The sequence below is a fragment of the Sinohyriopsis cumingii genome, chromosome 13, assembly GCF_028554795.1.
Source record: "Sinohyriopsis cumingii isolate HCF-2022 chromosome 13, ASM2855479v2, whole genome shotgun sequence".
NCBI classification, from domain to species: Eukaryota; Metazoa; Mollusca; class Bivalvia; order Unionida; family Unionidae; genus Sinohyriopsis; species Sinohyriopsis cumingii.
In genome coordinates, this window is record NC_142973.1 from 79,342,892 (window position 1) to 79,362,569 (window position 19,678).

At 37.0% G+C, this 19,678-nt stretch overlaps 1 protein-coding gene across 3 annotated transcripts in view; it reads right to left on the reverse strand.

The window, feature by feature from the left end:
• LOC149785875 (uncharacterized) overlaps window positions 1–19,678 on the reverse strand; it is an 81,163-nt gene that overhangs the window by 26,908 nt on the left and 34,577 nt on the right. For all 3 annotated transcript variants that reach the window (XM_089979859.1, XM_089979858.1, XM_089979860.1), the window contains exons 8-12: window positions 17,377–17,611; window positions 12,313–12,530; window positions 8,578–8,793; window positions 3,107–3,183; window positions 2,072–2,312 (exon numbers count right to left, since the gene is read on the reverse strand). In XM_089979859.1, the coding sequence (XP_089835985.1) occupies window positions 2,072–2,312; window positions 3,107–3,183; window positions 8,578–8,793; window positions 12,313–12,530; window positions 17,377–17,611 (987 nt within the window). The remainder of the gene's footprint in view (window positions 1–2,071; window positions 2,313–3,106; window positions 3,184–8,577; window positions 8,794–12,312; window positions 12,531–17,376; window positions 17,612–19,678) is intronic.

The window sequence follows — 19,678 nt, forward strand, 5'->3', positions numbered from 1 at the left end:
TTAAGAGGAACACCATTTTCATTGAGGACAAGATGTCTTCTGGTGAAAATCCCATGTCAATATGACATTTTCTTCAAGTAGAATAGCAATAAGATTTTCAATATGGCTGCCATTGTGGACATACTGGATGTTATATCAGCATCATTTTCATTCAGGATCAACTAGACAACATAAAATGTCTTACAGTGAAAACATCATGTTGATATGACCATCCATTCAGAAAGAATAGTGATAACAAGATTTTCAAGATGCCAATGTGACAACCATATTGGATGTCCATGAAGGACTATCTTGACCATGGGATGAGTGCATGTGTAAAGTTCCAAGGCGGTCCTCCATGAAGTTTAGGAGTGCATGTGTGAAGTTCCAAGGCAGTCCTCCATGAAGTTTAGGGGTGCATGTGTGAAGTTCCAAGGCAGTCCTCCATGAAGTTTAGGAGGAGCAGGAACAAGAAACTTGTGCTAATGGACAAACTTATAACAGATGATAGGCAACAGACCATCCCATAAGATCTTTTGGTCTATGACCAGCAGAGGTTAAAACATAAACAAATAATCAGAACCACATTCTCTGCTGGTGTTTATGAAGTAGGACAAGGAAACCAGCTGGGCAAAAGAAGTGGAAGGGCCCAGATACCAGTTCAACTTGTCTTCTCAATTTTTTTCTTAAAGTGAGATTTTACATCATGCTGCTAGAAATGCTTCTGATGATAATGTGATTTCAGAATAAAGAATAAAAACATAACTCTTACTTGAAATTCGTACAACTGGGAATAACTTACATTTTGAATTTGAAGACAAAATAAGCAATTTCTATAATTTTCCCCCAAGACTTGGAGCAAGATACGTTTGCATTGAACTTATATTATCAATGAGATTTTAACTGCTGATACCTTATCAATGAGATTTAATTCCTGATTCTTTATCAATGAGATTTTAACTGCTGGTACCTATCAGTGGGATTTAATTCCTGATTCCTTATCAATGAGATTTTAATTGCTGACACTTTATCAATGAGATTTAATTCCTGATTCCTTATCAATGAGATTTTAAATGCTGATACCTTACCAATGAGATTTAATTCCTGATTCCTTATTAATAAGATTTTAATTGCTGATACCTTATCAATGAGATTTAATTCCTGACTCCTTATCAATGAGATTTAATTCCTGATTCCTTATCAAAGAAATTTTATTTGCTGATACCTTATCAATGTGATTTAATTCCTGATTCCTTATCAAAGAAATTTTATTTGCTGATACCTTATCAATGAGATTTCATTCCTGATTCCTTATCAGTGAGATTTAATTCCTGACTCCTTATCAATGAGATTTAATTCCTGACTCCTTATCAATGAGATTTAATTCCTGACTCCTTATCAATGATTTAATTCCTGACTCCTTATCAATGAGATTTAATTCCTGATTCCTTATCAAAGAAATTTTATTTGCTGATACCTTATCAATGTGATTTAATTCCTGATTCCTTATCAAAGAAATTTTATTTGCTGATACCTTATCAATGAGATTTCATTCCTGATTCCTTATCAGTGAGATTTAATTCCTGACTCCTTATCAATGAGATTTAATTCCTGACTCCTTATCAATGAGATTTAATTCCTGACTCCTTATCAATGATTTAATTCCTGACTCCTTATCAATGAGATTTAATTCCTGACTCCTTATCAATGATTTAATTCCTGATTCCTTATCAATGAGATTTAATTCCTGACTCCTTATCAATGATTTAATTCCTGACAATATAATGTGATTATTCTTTCATTTTGCAAGTCTGCAATTTCCATGGTGCAAGAGCTTCATTTAGAAATGTGGCACACAATCCACAATCAAAAGTCTTGATTCCACATACAATTCTGACACTGCTTGTAATAGTCACAAGATTTCATTTTTTAATAAATGTGCATATTTTTTTCTCTGTGTTAGAATGGAGATAACATCTGAGGATGTTCATGTTACTTTACCAGCTGTGCCATCGTCTTGCAACTAAAAGTCAATTTGTTACATCAAGCTTTATTCTTAAATTGTGAAGTACATACTATAACTTCTCCCTACCTGTGTGAGTCCTGACATGTGGTTCATAGTCAGACTTGTTGTAGAAAAGGCGGCCACAAAACTCACATTCCTCATTCCCAAATGTATCCCTCATCTTCTGGAAAATCTGCATGGTCATGGGCAGGTAACCTAGGCGCTGTATCAAATCTGATCCTTTCACCACTGTTCGCTGTGCAGAATCATTCACAGCACTCTCTTCCAAACCTTCCTCTGCATTATCTTCTTCCTCTGATACCTCTTTCTGGGTACAGAAAACAGCTTTCTTCTTTAATAGGATATACCCCCTTGGCCCAACATTTTCAAGCAACATTAAGAACCATCCAAACTGAACACAAGACACAAAAATGTTTTGGATAACTGGAATGAACACAAGATGCAAGAATGGTTTGGATTATTGAAATCAACACAAGACACAAGAATGGTCTGGATTATTGAAACCAACACAAGACACAAGAATGGTTTGGATTACTGAAATCAACACAAGACACAAGAATGATCGGGATTATTGGAATCAACACAAGACACAAGAATGGTCTGGATTATTGAAATCAACACAAGACACAAGAATGGTTTGGATTATTGAAATCAACACAAGACACAAGAATAACCAAGATTATTGGAATCAACACAAGACACAAGAATGATTTGGATTACTGGAGTCAACATCAGACACAAGAATGGTTTGGATAATTGGAATCAACATCAGACAGAAGAATGGTTTGGACAACTGGAATCAACATCAGACACAAGAATGGTTTGGATAATTGGAATCAACATTAGACACAAGAATGGTTTGGATAATTGGAATCAACATCAGACACAAGAATGGTTTGGATAATTGGAATTAACATCAGATACAAGAATGGTTTGGATAACTGGAATAAAAAAATTTTTTGTCAGAAATAAAATCAATGAAATGCTTCAAAAGCATAAAAAATACGACATCCTTTTGGAGTGTTATGAACTTATTCTTTACTTTCATGACAAATTAAAAAAAGAGCAGAAATGTTATGACTTTTGTCAGACATTCCTTACCTCCTGGCTGTCTGATTTGTCAGCAGTGTCATCTTTCATGTTTTCATCCCTGGAGCTAGTCTGCTGGTCTTCATCTTCTGAAAATCATGTGATAATAGGACAAATTATTGATAAAAGACATGTGATTGGCGATTAAAGTACAAATTATTGATGAAAGTCATGTGATTAGAGTACAAATTATTGATGAAAGACGTGATTGGCGATTAAAGTACAAATTATTGATGAAAGTCATGTGATTAGAGTACAAATTATTGATGAAAGACGTGATTGGCGAATAAAGTACAAATTATTCATGTGAATATAGCACAAATAATTACTGATGTAAGTCATGTGAATATAGTACAAATTATTGATGAAAGTCACGTGAATATAGCACAAATTATTGATGAAAGTTATGTGAACACAGTACAAATAATTACTGATGTAAGTCATGTGAATATAGTACAAATAATTACTATGTAAGTCATGTGAATATAGCACAAATAATTACTGATGTAAGTCATGTGAATATAGTATAAATTATTGATGAAAGTCATGTGAATATAGTATAAATTATTGATGAAAGTTATGTGAACATAGTACAAATAATTACTGATGTAAGTCATGTGAATATAGTACAAATAATTACTGATGTAAGTCATGTGAATATAGCACAAATAATTACTGATGTAAGTCATGTGAATATAGTACAAATTATTGATGAAAGTCATGTGAATACAGCACAAATAATTACTGATGTAAGTCATGTGAATATAGTACAAATTATTGATGTAAGCCATGTAATTATTTGTTTTAATTATTGATGAAAGTCATCAAATTAGTGTATAAATTACACTGGTCAACAATTTTTTTTATAAGCTGTCTGCTTACAAGATAAAATGTGATATTTATTATGGATTTTGATGTGCTAAATTCAAAATGAGACAATTAAAACAACTGATTTGCTACTGTTTCCAAGATATTTAAGTTTTTACATTTTACGTCTGTGTATATAGATAGTAGAGTTTTAATAATAAACTGTAAACCTAGGTCTTTTCATGTCTTTATGGTTGCTTACATGATAATATTTCACCTGTCCTGTTTATGTAGCACTTTTAAAAACAGCAAAGGGTTATATAAATAAAATTCATTATGAAACAGAAGGCAAAAAAACTATTATGTATATATGAGTACATAGTTTAGTCCTTATTCAGTGTCTACTTGGCACTTCTTGGCTTGTCTCTTGTATTCATTAAATGGAGTATCTCTTGTCACTGTCCAGCAATAGTCTGCAAGCACTGATGGGCTCCATTTGCCCTGACAGCGTTTCTCCATTGTTGCAATGTCCTGCTGAAATCAGTCGCCATACTCATCACTCACTGCTCCACAGTTAATCTAGATGAGAGTGTCTTTAGTGACATGTTGCATCCAAGGCTTTTGTATGCCTTGAGGAGGTTCTCCACCAACTCCCTGTAGTTGTCTGCCGTGTTATTTCTGAGAAAATTTGTTGCCACTAACTGTAAGGCGCTCCATGCCGTCTTTTCCTTGCCACACAGTGCATGGGTGCGTGGTCAAATGCATCATCTTGAAGAAGTTCACGAATCTAAGGACCAACAAAGATACCTTCCTTTATCTTAGTTTCATTTAACCTTGGAAATTTTCCATGAAGGACTTGAAAGCTGCTTGTGTTTTGTCTATAGCCTTGACAAAGTTCTTCATCAGACCCAGCTTGATGTGCAAGGGTCATAGCAAATTCTTCATTGATTCAACAAGCGGTGGATGCTGAACACTTTTCTACCCAGGCTCCAATGACTGTTGGTGTGGCCAATCTCTCTTGATGTAGTGGGTATTTCTCACATGACTATCCCATTTGCAGAGAAAACAGCAGTACTTTGTGTATCCAGTCTGCAGATCAAGCAGGAAAGAACCTTAAAAGAGTCACAAAGCTGCCACTGATGTTGGTCATAGTTTATTCACCCCAAAATTTGTTTCATGTTTTCACAGGTTTCCTTTATGTGGACTGCATGACTAACTGGAATTGATGGCAAAACATTGGCATTATAGAGCAAAACAGAATTAAGACTTGTCTTTGATGAATCAATGAACAGTCTCCACTCATTCTGAATCATGAATGATGTTGACGGCTGCCATCACACCACTGATGTTGTTTCAGGCTACAAGATCACTTTACAGGAAGAAAAATGGGACAAGATCCTTCTGACGGTCATGGAACATGGAAACCTAACATCACCTGCCAACAGATTCCACTACAGTAGTCTGGAGCCTAACTGCTCTGCCATACTCTTGGATAGTTCCAAATCCCTGATACAATCATTCAGTTCACCTTGTGTTATGAGGTTTGATTCAGAGGAGGATGGGATAAAATATGGGTTATGTGACATTGATGGTTCAGGACTAGAAGTTTCATCCTCATCCTCTTCCTTGTCTGACTCAAGTGAAAATGATTCTGGTGCATCAGGAACTGGCAGTCCTTCTCCGTGAGGTACTGGGCTTATAGATGATGGAATGTTTGGATAATGCACAGTCCACTTTTTCTTCTTTGACACACCTTTCCCAACTGGAGGACCATACAGAAGTAACAAGTGCTGATATGATCTGTTGGCACTGCAAAAGGCATAGATTTCCTTTTCCTGTTCAACCACTGGCAAAGATTTGTTGCACAAGTGTTGCAACATATGTGTGGGACCCACCTCTTGTCTTGATCTCCAATTTTGCAGCCAAAATAAATGTGATAGGCTTTCTTAACCACAGTGGTTATATTGCACTTCTGTGATGCAAAAGTCACTTCACCACAAACATAGCAGAAGTTATTTGCATTGTTCATACAAATATAAGTTATCTCTGCTCACTTTGGCTAAACAGAAACAAGTCCCTCTGCAAAATCAAACAGTGAACAATAAGAGAGCTCGACACTGTATGATTTCTAGATCTGATATAGGACAATTTGTTCAGCAGAGTGGTGCAAGCTTAGTTATGATTGCATCATCCATGACTTCTAGGAATAACATGATGCAATTCACATCATGTATGATGCAATACCAGCTTAAGATTGCATCATTTATTGTTCTGCCTAAAATGAAAGTATTGTCCAAACCCAGTCATAGATTTATTCATAGATCCAGTCAAAGGTGTATTTTAGTCGTTTCTGGTTTCAATTGAGATCCCTTCCCTTTATAACTCACTTATCCTCCGCACCATTCCCAAGTCAAGGGTCGTATATACTGACCCAGTATCATATCATTAAATCTAGAGCCAGTCAACAATTTTAAGCATCATTTTCATTCTCAGTGACCCAGAATTAGTAAAGTTTGACCACATTTATTTTGGAAGCAATTTGGCTGTAGACCAGTGTTACTGATGAAAGTTGTGTGGTTATTATACACATTATTGATGAAAGCAGAGGTGACTGCAGGATTTTATCATGAAGGGTTATTTCCCCCATTGTCACAAAGTTAAGTTAATGCTGTATTAGGATTTTAAGTCCATAAATGCAATAGTCTACTTATTCAAACAGATGTATTTTAACCAAATAAATATCTTTTCTTTTTAATTTCATTTTTAGATTCTATTTATTGGTTTAATCATAATCTCTGTGTTAGTTATATATGCTTTTGTAGCACATGATCCCTTAGGGCTAAATTGTGAGGAGTAAAGAAAAAAAGTGCACTCTACTTTTAAAACCTGCAAAAGAGCTGCTGTTCTGCTTTTAGGTTAGTAGTTTGCACATGAAATTGACAAGTCAAAAGCAAGGAAACAAACCATTTTGCCAGCTTCTGATGTACCGTTATTAGTTTCTACACGAGTATTTATCTTCAAAAAGTGTATGTGTCAACCTACATATATCTAGGATGACTTTCTGTGACCATTTGCATTAGAAAAAAAGCTACTTTGATAATTAATACAAACAACAGAGTTTAAATTAAAATAAAGGCAAAATATCTTAATAACACTTTTTAATTTTTGCTTTTCCATGTTGATACAGCAACTGCCCGATTAATGATTTCTCAAGTTTCAGTTACCCCTCTATAATGCCATCATTGGATGTCAAAGAAAATTATATGTATATCATTATTTTCACTGCAGGGAGTACAATATCACTGACTTTTATTTCATGATTAAGAAAGCATACTGTATGAACTGCAACAGCAATAAGGGCATGTAAGAATCTGAAGATTCTGATAATAGCTTTAAAAAAATAATCATTAGATTAATTACACAAAATGAAGTAATAATACAGTTTTAGAGAAACTGTCATTATGTTAATATTATCTAAATTTTATTTGGCATTATGTATCATATTATCTTCTAAAGAACTTGGAAATGTTTATAATTAACAAAATGATCACGGTTTATTTTTCAATAATAAAAAAGCAAACTGCAATCAAAAGAAATAATGATGTAAACAAAGTGGTGCATATCTCTTGCTCTGTGAGCCTCTTTAGGGCATGCTTGTAGGGATCAGCAACAGTAATAATGTGCATTATATTGAGACAACGTAAACTCCGTGGTGGTCACTGGATGCAACTCTGTGAGAAAGTGGTATGCATAGCTCTTCTCTGTGAGGTCCCATAGCAACTTTTATTATGAGAATGTGTGCTGAGAGAGTGGAGGTTGTTATTCCTAATCCTCTCCATTCTTTCTCTCCACCACACCCACCCCTGTGAAACATTGGGGTTTTGGAAAAATCACATAAGTTGAACTCTATCTTCAATCAGTACAGGATAAAGGAATCGATCCCAGCATATCTTCACATTACAGGATAAAGCAACTGAGCACAGTATATCTTCACTCAGTACAAAATAAAACAATCAATCACAGTATATCTTTACCCAGTACACAATAAAGCTATTTATCAAAGTATATCTCACATTACCAGATAAAGCAATTGATCATAGTATATCTTCAACAAGTACAGGATAAAGCTATTGATCACAGTATATTTTTAGTAATCATATACAAACTGTCCCATGAAATATGCTAGGCCAAAACAATTTAAATAAATTATAACAAAAGACTTAATGTTAAGGCTGCTGCAGCCACTGTTACTGCTAGATATGTGATACCCATGTCCCATCTGCAAAATATATATCTGTGTCTGTCTGTTAGATATGTGATACCCATGTCTATCTATCAGATGTGATACCTGTGTCTGTCTGCTTGATATTATACATGTGTCTGTTAGATGTGACACCTATGTCTATCTGTTAGATGTGATACATGTGTCTGTCTGTTAGATATATGAGACCTGTGTCTATAAGATGTGATACCTGTGTCTATCTGTTAGATATATGACATCTGTGTCTATCTGTTAGATGTGATACCTGTGTCTGTCTGTTAGATATGTGATACCTGTGTCTGTCTGTTAGATATGTGATACCTATGTCTACATGTCAGATGTGATACCTGTGTCTACCTGTCAGATGTGATACCCGTGTCTATCTGCTAATACAGGCATGATACAAATTGGATACCTTCCATCTTTACTATGGTAACTGTTTCATCATCAGCCTTCTCAGACTTGCTCCTCTCTTGTTCTGATTGGCCAGTCACCATCCTGGGACTGTTGTTCAAGAAGCAGGATGGTTCCAAACTTCCATCGGCTATTGATGTAGTGTCAGCCTCTGGGGAAGAGGCTGAAGACCCTGGTCCAGACTGGCTTTCTTCTTTTTTGCCATCATCCTGTGCAGCTTCAAAATAAGACAAGGACTCTACTGAAATCTGTTTGCAAACTATGACATATGGTGTAGTACTCTCTTGGTGTAAGGTTGAAATCTGTGTCTTGTTTGCACGACATGGTACAGTACTCCATGCAGCAAACCACTTTTATGGTTCCCATGAATACAATTACAGTGAGCAAGTACTGTATATGGCTTAAAAAATAAAAAAATAAATCATCTTAACATTGTTGATGATAAAAATGCCATTCCATTATTGCTGGAAAATGATATACACATCAATCTCCTATTCCAGGAGAGACAAAACATTTAACAGATACATGTTACTTGCTTCTTTTATCTGTGTTGTATGAAACCTCCTAGCTTACAAATGGTCTGAGTACTGTCCCTTGACAAGCAATGACATTTAAATATATATCCCTTATAAAAAATAAAAAAAAAGTATATAGGGGAAGTAACTCTTACCTCCACTGGAAACAGCCAGGAGTCTACCCAAATACCATAAGTTTTTCTGTTTAAGACTGAGCAATAGATTAATGGGGATATGTGGGGGAAGGGTGTAATCTTTATTGGTAAGTATTCTCAGAAATATATAAATTCCAATAATAATTTCCTTTCTCCACTGAATACATTACCCAATCACATTAATGTTAGGAGAATAGGCAAGAGAGAGAGGAAATGTATTTGCATCCAACCGCTACCTTGGTTACCTCCTGGAGGACTTTATGGTATGGGTCCTCATGTAAGGGATAAAATCACTCTTGTAACAATGGGTATCACAACCAATGGGTAACAGTTAATGACTGTGAAGCTTTAAAGAATGAGGAGAAACATGTTTTCTCTTGAGGAAAATTCCAGGTGAATCCCGTGAAAGCTTTAACCCATTGCAATGATGATGGATTACCGGCTTTAACTTGGTGAGCTGGACATATGGGCAACTGCCACCATACCTACCAGATTCAGTTAATTTCTTTGAATTTAAGCATGAAGATAAAACTCAAGAAGGTTGACTGTTTCTGCCAGCCAAAAGCATCAATAAAAATTGAAAATTTGCATTCAAAAGCGAATCTTGAAGAGAATGCTCTAATCTCATGAACTTGTATTTTCCTGTATGTTTTCAGTATATACTGAGCAAATTGCCCATTTCAGTGAGTAGACTGAAGCTTAGAGTGTGATGTCTAGCACCAGGAGAAAAATGTTTGCAAGTCCTGATGAATGCTTTTAGTGCATTTCAGGTAGCACTTGGGAGCATAAACTGGCCCTTGGAATCTCACCTTTCTCAAAGGATTAAATAATGTTATTTTCTGACTACCAGTGGATGATAACTGGTTCTTGACCATGAATTCTGGTTACATCATTATAACCACCATACCATTCAAGTCAAACTGAATGTAGATTGGGTAGCCCAAACAGGAAAATCAGTCAATTTATCCTGCAGATTGGGTAGCCCAAACAATCAGTTAATTCACCCTGCAGATTGGGTAGCCCAAACAGGCAATCAGTTAACTCACCCTGCAAGCTGAGACCAAGGCTATCAAGCAGCTTGTCTTGTATGACAGCAGTTTGAGCAACTGGTCAGAAGCACAAGCTTAGATGATTTGAGCCATGTGAGAATGCAAAAGAGATTTGACTTTGGGAACAATGTAAGTAACCAGGGCTAACTCAGATCAAAGCTAACTAACAAGTCAGAGAGATTGTTGTCATGGCCAATATTCACTCACCCATGTCTGTAAATAATGGAGCCTTTAATCACTATCAATGCCAGTTTTTTCTCAAGGAAACTAGAAAGCTTCAGAATTGAAAGCAAGCAAGTAAATGATGTCATTGTCTCTGTGCAAGCATGCATACACATGCTGATTTCCTTCATAAACTTTAAAAACAAAGAGTTGCATTGACAAGATTTACATGATGGCTGCCATTGTGGCTGTATTGGAAGTCAGATTGATAGCATTTTCATTTACGATGAACCAGACATCATAAAATGTCTGTCAATGTGAGCATATGTTTAGGAAAAGTAGAGATAACAAAATTTCAAGATGTCCGTCATCATAAATGGGTCAGCCAATATGGCAAATATGGTGGCAATCTTGAAAATCGTGTTATCTCGACACATCCTGAATGAATAGTCTAACTGATATAGGATTTTTACTACCAGAACTTTCATTTAGGATCAATCAGACATAATAAAACCCCATGTTACTATGACCATCCAATAAGGAGGAAGTCATATCAGCATCATTTTCATTTAGGGCCAATCAGACATCATAAAACCCCATGTTACTATGACCATCCAATAAGGAGGAAGTCATATCAGCGTCATTTTCATTTAGGACCAATCAGACATCATAAAACCCCATGTTACTATGACCATCCAATAAGGAGGAAGTCATATCAGTGTCATTTTCATTTAGGACCAATCAGACATCATAAAACCCCATGTTACTGTGACCATCCAATAAGGAGGAAGTCATATCAGTGTCATTTTCATTTAGGGCCAATTAAACATCATAAACAGCAGTCCCATTCTATTTCCTATAGCCTACAGGGGTTAACAACAGGCCTATTTATCCATCCTAGAGCTTACATGGGGGTAACAGTAGGCCCATTCTACCTCCTAGAGCTTAAGGAGGTAACATCAGGCCTCTTTAACCTCCTAGAGCCTACAGGGGTTAACAATAGGCCTATTCTACCTTCCTGAGCCTACAGGGGTAACATCAGGCCTATTTATACATCCTAGAGCCTACAGGGGGTAACAGTAGGCCCATTCTACCTCCTAGAGCTTAACAGGGTAACATCAGGCTTCTTTTACCTCCTAGAGCCTACAGGGGGTAACAGCAGGCCCATTCTACCTCCCATAGCCTGCCAGGGTAACATTAGGCCTATTCTACCTCCTAGAACCTACAGGGGGTAACAATGGGTGTATTATACCTTCTAGAAGTTACTGGGGTAACATCAGGCCTATTATACATTCTAGAGCATACAGGGGGTAACATTAGGCTTATTATATATCCTAGAGATTACAATGGGTAGCAGTAGGCCCATCCTACCTCCAAGAGCCCACAGGGGGTGACATCAGGTCTATTCTACCTCCAAAAGCCTACAGTGGGTAACATGAGCACAAATGTTAGAATCTATTTATCATAAGAAGAAAATCATTGAGTTTATGCAATACATTGCATGATGTTGTACTGAAATGACTTTTAAATAAATTGAATACCTTGAACATCATGCTAACGACTTGTGTGACATCAAAACATATTGCCAACGAACTGTGTGACATCAAAACATATTGCCAACGAACTGTGTGACATCAAAACATATTGCCAATGACATGTGTGACATAATAACATCATGCCTATGACCTGTGTGACATAACATCTTTACCTGATAATGTTAAGTTATACTCAAGAAAATGAAACAGAAAAGGATTGAGCACAAGTCATGTCAGTTACTATTGTGATAATATATATTTTGCTATGAGCTAAATATATGTATGCATGTATCCCTAAATCCTTTCTCTTTTGTACTCACTATTAAGATGTGTTCTAGAAAGCTCTGGTGGGAGGTTGACAAAATCTTTCTCCTGAGATGGCAGAGTTTCATCTGGCTCTGGCAAGTAAACACTATGGTTTATTGAGTCCTCAAACACTTTTTCCCACTTGGTGGATGAGTCATTCTTCAAGTGATCACTGGTCAGGTGGTCAATCAGGCGCAATGAACTTAAGAACTTCTGGTCACATAAGGAACACCTACATATAATACAAAAGTCATCAACTGAATAAGGACTGAGCCAAAAAAAACTATCATGACATTGCACTGTATGGTATTTGCAGGGCTTGAATATAAGATTATTTTCACTAATCACCAAAATAAAATTTGAAGCAATTGCAGTTTCTAATTACACAATTTTTTTTTTAAAGTATCAACTCTAAAACAATATTAACTGTATTTCACCAACAAGACTCAAGAATAAAGAATCCTGGACAATGTTATACTTCTCCAAATACTCAGTGCACAACATTACAGCTTCTCATGGGTCATACATCTGACATTTTCCCAGAATTTCTATCACTTTCTTTTTTAAAATCAGATATGTGAATACATTCTCTATTGCCATCATCTAATTTCTTATGTTTTTGTGGCTGCTGCTATGTCCACATGTTTACAATTATTACCACACAATGGAATGAATGTTTATAAGCAATTATATAAATATTAAAACACATTGTTCAGTATAATTCTGGATTATTTGTTGAGTCAGCTAAAGTGACCTTTTCAGATTGGTCAATAATGGCCTTAGACTTTATATATCTTGTTATCATCAGTGCTTTGGGCATTATACCAGGAAAGTTCCACCAGCTCAATGACTGCTTTGAAAATAATTACACTAATTAGTAGCTTAACACCAGTCCATTTGTGCCATGAGAATTTTGTATCTTCTCAAAATGGTGAATGTTTGTAAGTACACAAAATTAACCCAATAAACATATCAATTAACCAAATGAAAGCAAATCCGACTCGTGACCACTTCTTAACTGTTATGAAAACAGCCAGCAGTAATTTTCACTGCTCTAATGACAACTGGGTTTAGTGATCCATCATCAAAATCACTAACTCAGGAATAGCAAATCAGCATTAATTTTGAGATCTGGTATTTGTCTTGGATACAACTTAAACAAATTAGCATTAATTTTGAGATCTGGTATTAGTCTTGGATACAACTTAAACAAAAATCTTAATGTTGATGTTGCTGCTGATATAAAAATCTGAAAAATATATATGTCTCTTGCAATCTGCCAACAAATAATAATAATAATAGTAATCATAACAATGTCATTGTCTAAAGAGGGTAAATCAATTAAATACAACTAATCTCCCTTGAGACCCTCAACTAAAACCTATAAAAAAATTAAAAAATCAAAATTCATGTATGAATGCAGCAGCAACAACAAAAAAAATATCCTAATGTCACAGAACTGTATAAATGTATAAATTCTTTTATTTATTAAATACATGTACTCGGGTGTGTTTCTTGTTTATAACAACACCCGAGGGTGATTTATGTAATACTATATCGTACAAAGATTTTAAAATAGTGAGTTCAGTTCATCCTGTGCCGCACGTATGAAGTGCTTTTGATGTTAAGAACCAAATACCTCCAGTTCACAGACATGTATTGCGGCATTGTCTGTGTATAAATGCCTCAACGCAAGACAAAATCTTTACATTACGGAATGTCTTGTCAATGAGCGGTCTACTTTAAGGACTTGCACATTATCAGCTGTTGAGATATGTGAGTTACTTATTAATTTCTTGTGTATAGATTATAACTATTGTATTACCACATTTATTTTTGTGTATTTTCTTTGTAGTTTTGGCTTATGTAGTATAATGCAAATATTTTCTATTCTTGTTTGTGACTTAGCAATATATTTATATTAAGCACTATATAAAGTTGCATTTTAAAGCAATGTTTAGTACTGTAGGATTCTTGTCAGGCACGGTTGGGTTCACTTTTGAACTTGTGCATTGTTTTGTAATTATTGTACTGATAATGTAATCTGTATAGCTGACCATATATAACATCATTACGTTTTATCGTATATGCCTGCGTCCTGCATAGTACACGGTGTTAGATGTATTTTCAGCTGACCAGTGATAGGACTGACCAGACTGATCGGAGTGATCAGAGTCATTGTGGTACAAGATGTAGAGCTAACCACAGGAATTGACTGTAGCAGCTGTGAAGCTGAACCATAGCAACCATACAGCTGCGTAAAGTGTTGCTGGTCCAGTAGCAGGTGATCTGGCATTGCTGACCGAGATTGGTGGATGCTGATTGCTTGATTGACCAACAAGGAATACTGCCTGCTTGATTGATCAATGTGATTGGTAGCCAAGTGTGCTGGTGATGGAGTGTGTAACTCCTCCATACATATAATCTTTTAGCTGTGGGCTAATCTTTGGTGTTTGTAATACCCAGTGTTTTTTTGGGACTGTAAAGATATTTTGTACATCTGTCCCTTTGTTTTCATCATTTTCACTACTTGAGTGCATACATTTTTACTATATAAGTAAAATACCAGTTTTTACTATTTGAGTAAAACACATCATTCATTCCTCATCCAATCTTTCGATATTATATATGCACACATTAATCATAATTATTTTCTCATTCAAGTCATTTATCATTAAACATTATATTTGTATCACCATCAAAAGTGTTCTGTTGTAAATCTGAAATCCCACCCAGTTATCTTGTTACACCTAAAGGGTAAACTCACATCATTAAAATCTTTATGATCTGATGGCAGTAGCGACATGAAATATAATATGATTGCACACCATCCCAAAACTATATTTCTGTATGTTTAAGCCTTATCAGGACACACCAATGTTGGAACATCTCTCAGCATGTTTAAGCCCTATCAGGACACACCAATGTTGGAACATTTCTCAGCATGTTCAAGCCCTATCAGGACACACCAATGATGGAACATCCCTCAGCACGGTTAAGCCCTATCAGGACACACCAATGTTGGAACATCTCTCAGCATGTTTAAGCCCTATCGGGACACACCATTGATGGAACATCCCTCAGCATGTTTAAGCCCTATCATGACACACCAATGATGGAACATCCCTCAGCACGGTTAAGCCCAATCAGGACACACCAATGTTGGAACATCCCTCAGCATGTTTAAGCTCTATCATGACACACCAATGCTGGAACATGCCTCAGCATGTTTAAGCCTTATCAGCAAACACAACCAATCTGGCCCCAAAAAGTAGAATTTGCTCACAATTGGAACATCCCTCAGCATGTTTAAGCTCTATCATGACACACCAATGTTGGAACATCCCTCAACATTGTTTAAGCCCTATCAGGACACACCAATGTTGGAACATTCCTCAGCATGTTTAAGCCCTATCAGGACACACCAATGTTGGAACATTCCTCAGCATGTTTAAGACCTATCAGGACACACCAATGATGGAACATCCCTCAGCATGTTTAAGCTCTATCATGACACACCAATGATGGAACATCCCTCAGCATGGTTAAGCCCTATCAGGACACACCAATGATGGAACATCCCTCAGCATGTTTAAGCTCTATCATGACACACCAATGTTGGAACATCCCTCAGCATGTTTAAGCCTTATCGGGACACACCAATGATGGAACATTCCTCAGCATGTTTAAGCTCTATCATGACACACCAATGTTGGAACATCCCTCAGCATGTTTAAGCTCTATCATGACACACCAATGATGGAACATCTCTCAGCATGTTTAAGCCCTATCATGACACACCAATGACGGAACATCCCTCAACATGTTTAAGCTCTATCATGACACACCAATGTTGGAACATCCCTCAGCATGTTTAAGCTCTATCATGACACACCAATGATGGAACATCTCTCAGCATGTTTAAGCCCTATCATGACACACCAATGATGGAACATCCCTCAGCATGTTTAAGCCCTATCAGGACACACCAATGATGGAACATCCCTCAGCATGTTTAAGCTCTATCATGACACACCAATGATGGAACATCTCTCAGCATGTTTAAGCCCTATCATGACACACCAATGATGGAACATCTCTCAGCATGTTTAAGCTCTATCATGACACACCAATGATTGAACATCCCTCAGCATGTTTAAGCCCTATCACGACACACCAATGATGGAACATCCCTCAGCATGTTTAAGCGCTATCATGACACACCAATGTTGGAACATCTCTCAGCATGTTTAAGCTCTATCATGACACACCAATGATGGAACATCCCTCAGCATGTTTAAGTGCTATCATGACACACCAATGTTGGAATATCCCTCAGCATGTTTAAGCCTTATCAGCAAACACAACCAATCTGGCCCAAAAAAGTAGAATTTGCTCACAACTGCTGTGAAAAAATAACTATTGGACCCAAGTAACACAATGATAACATGCTAACTTTGCATCTCAGCAATTCTAGGTTGGGTTCTTGCTTCTGACATGTTTAAGTAATTGCCTACCTAAATTTGGTGACAACACACTCACCCCAAAGTTCTCAGATTTTGTCTATGTTAATTTATGTATTATTTATACCATTTCAGTACAATAAGGGCTGTATAGTAAAAACTAAAGTTCTAAAAATGCAACAAAAAAAAAAATGAACAAAACTTTATGAAGATAAAGTCTACCAGATAAATGTAAACATGAAGTACAAGAATATAAAAAGTAAAGATGAACAAATGTTTCATCTCAAAGATCACATCATTCATACCAATATCTGGGTACATGATAGTTTTTAATATTGTAAAATTAATGTAAAATAACTAGAGTTTAAATAAAGCGTCATTTATTTACCCACGTATTTGTTAAATCCAACTGCTAACAAACTTGACCCAGATCACCCTACACAAAATGTGTCAGCAGATCTGGGGAAATCATAAAGCAAAATGACTGGAGACCCTGCTTTGCCAGTGCATTATGTTAGGACAGATCCAAGTTCACACATTTAGTAGACTGATACTTATTATGGATGAGTATATATAGTAATGACTCTATGTTTCATCCACCCATTTTTTTCTCACCTGTAGATCACCCTGTGTTTCTGGAAGTGTTTTTCCAGGTACACTCTCCTGCTGGCCATGTAATCACACAACTCACAACACTGGATATTTGGGATGTCTCTAATATCATGCACAAACAAATGTCTGTCCCGATCAATTTTCTTTTTAAACTTTCTGTTACAAACATGACATTGGTGGATAACAGTGGAGCCACGGACATCCCTGCCCTGTTGAAACGTCTGGAGATACTCTTTCCCTGCAACAGGTATATATAAAATTCATAAGAAATGACAATTATATAAAAATAATTTTAGGGCAAAGTGAAGCTCATTTCTGGAGTAAAATATGTTTCTTCAATGTTGAATGCATGGACCTGGATACAGTTTGTAGAAAGCAATAAGAAAAAACAGAGTAAAATATGTAATTTTTAAAGCTGTTGAGCAACCTGGAAAGTTATGCTGCTGATATAGATCCCACTTGCCTGAACAAAATCCTCTGGGAAACGTTGAGAATGTTGTCTGACCTTCACCCTATGGCTTAAGTGATGTAGATCAGGAACCAGTTGTACTAGCATGCTATGCTAGTGGCAACTGGCCATCTCTCATACTGGCATACGTAAGAAATTCACCTGGTTATGGGTCATTTCTTTGTAGGATGAGCAGTTGACAAATCCAGGCTTGCAGAGCTTCAGCAAAATGCCTCCATGCAGAGAGAAGGTGCATGTCTCCTTAGGTATGCTACTACTGATGTATTGTCGGAGACCATCATATGGCAAGCTCTTATTTGCAGGATGAACCCCCTAAAGGTCTAAAAACACTGTCCTCATTTCTAAATAGTTGATGTGGAAGATAGATTCTCCTGAAGACCATAAGCCCTGTAGAATCAGACCATCCAGTTCTAGATAAGTATTCCACCCTGAATCTGACACATCTGCTAATAGGTAAGAGTAGGGTTCAGGGGGACTGGTGCATGGGAACTCCAGCCAGAAGAATCCCAATTTTTTGCCCACAATTTAGATGGTAGTGGAAATTATAACCCAAAGAAATTGGAATATTCAAGGGATCCCTGTGCAGTTTTCAAGCCACTTAAAGTAGAAAGGAGCAGATGCAAGTGAAGCCTGCCAAAGGAACTGGGTCCAATTTGTCATTCAAGGTACCCAGTAGAGAGAGAAAAAGGTGAACTGACAAGTCTGTCTTTACTCTCAGTGTCTCCAACAGGGACAGGATCTTGTCTGTTCTGTCCAGTCATTATGGATCAACAGCAAGACAGGTCTAGTCTAAGGGACTCAAGACTGTCATCAAGGATCAGCCAATCATAAAGATATTGGAGGATTGGGGGCTACGCTGAATGGCACAGCTCAGAATTGGAAGACCTCCCCATCCAATCAAAGTCTGTGGTACTTCCTGTGTGCAGAAAAGATAGGGATGTGAAGACCACACAATCGCCAGGACTTCTGGCATTCCTGATTGAAGGTGTAGTTCCATCTCGAATAGCTCCTTCAGCAGAAATATGTTTAGGGAGATAAGGTCAATAATTAAATGAGACTTTCACCCTTTCTTGGAAACCAGGATAATATGGGAACAGAAGGTTCAGCTTTTAACACCCTCTCTAATGCACTCTTCCAAAGACGGAAATGTACCTCTTCCTTTAACCGGGTGAGAGTTAACTGACGGAAGCAATGGAGGACCATACTAGAGGATGGCACCAATGGGAAGCAAGGGAAGAGGTATGGTTTGCATGAGAGGGAATGAGTCTCTAAGGCTATCCACCCTTGTCCTTAGGAGAGAGGGAAGGCTCTGTGAACTTCTTTCCTGAGCCTTTGTGGTGTGCCCTTCTGGGGCCTGCTTGCTGATAGGTTGTTGCTTTGACTGGGGCTGAATGGCTTTAAAGAATTTGCTGGTGGGCACTGTGACTGATCAGGATGATTCTGTTGTTTTTGAAGAGACAGAAGTCGATGCATGGGACCAGTGCTGATGGTGTCTCAAATCCTGAGTAGCCAGAGAGTGTATGAGTCCTCCTAAGAGAGTATCAGTCTACAGGGTAGTAGCCATCAGAAAGTTCGTACTGTGCTCTAGTAAGACATTGGATGTGTTCAGTGTCACATCCCTGTTAAGGTGGAGAAGCTCCGCTGACAAGGCCATGGATAAGAACAGTGCATGCCTAGAAGTTTTTGACACGGTTTTCAAAAAAAGATGGACAGCCATTAGAGATTAGTCCTTCAGTAGGTTGAATGAGGCTGCTAAAACAAGGTCAGCAATCAAGGTTACAGTTATTAATGACCAAACCTTTTGTTCTAAGGATTCCCTGTAGAAATACCTACTTG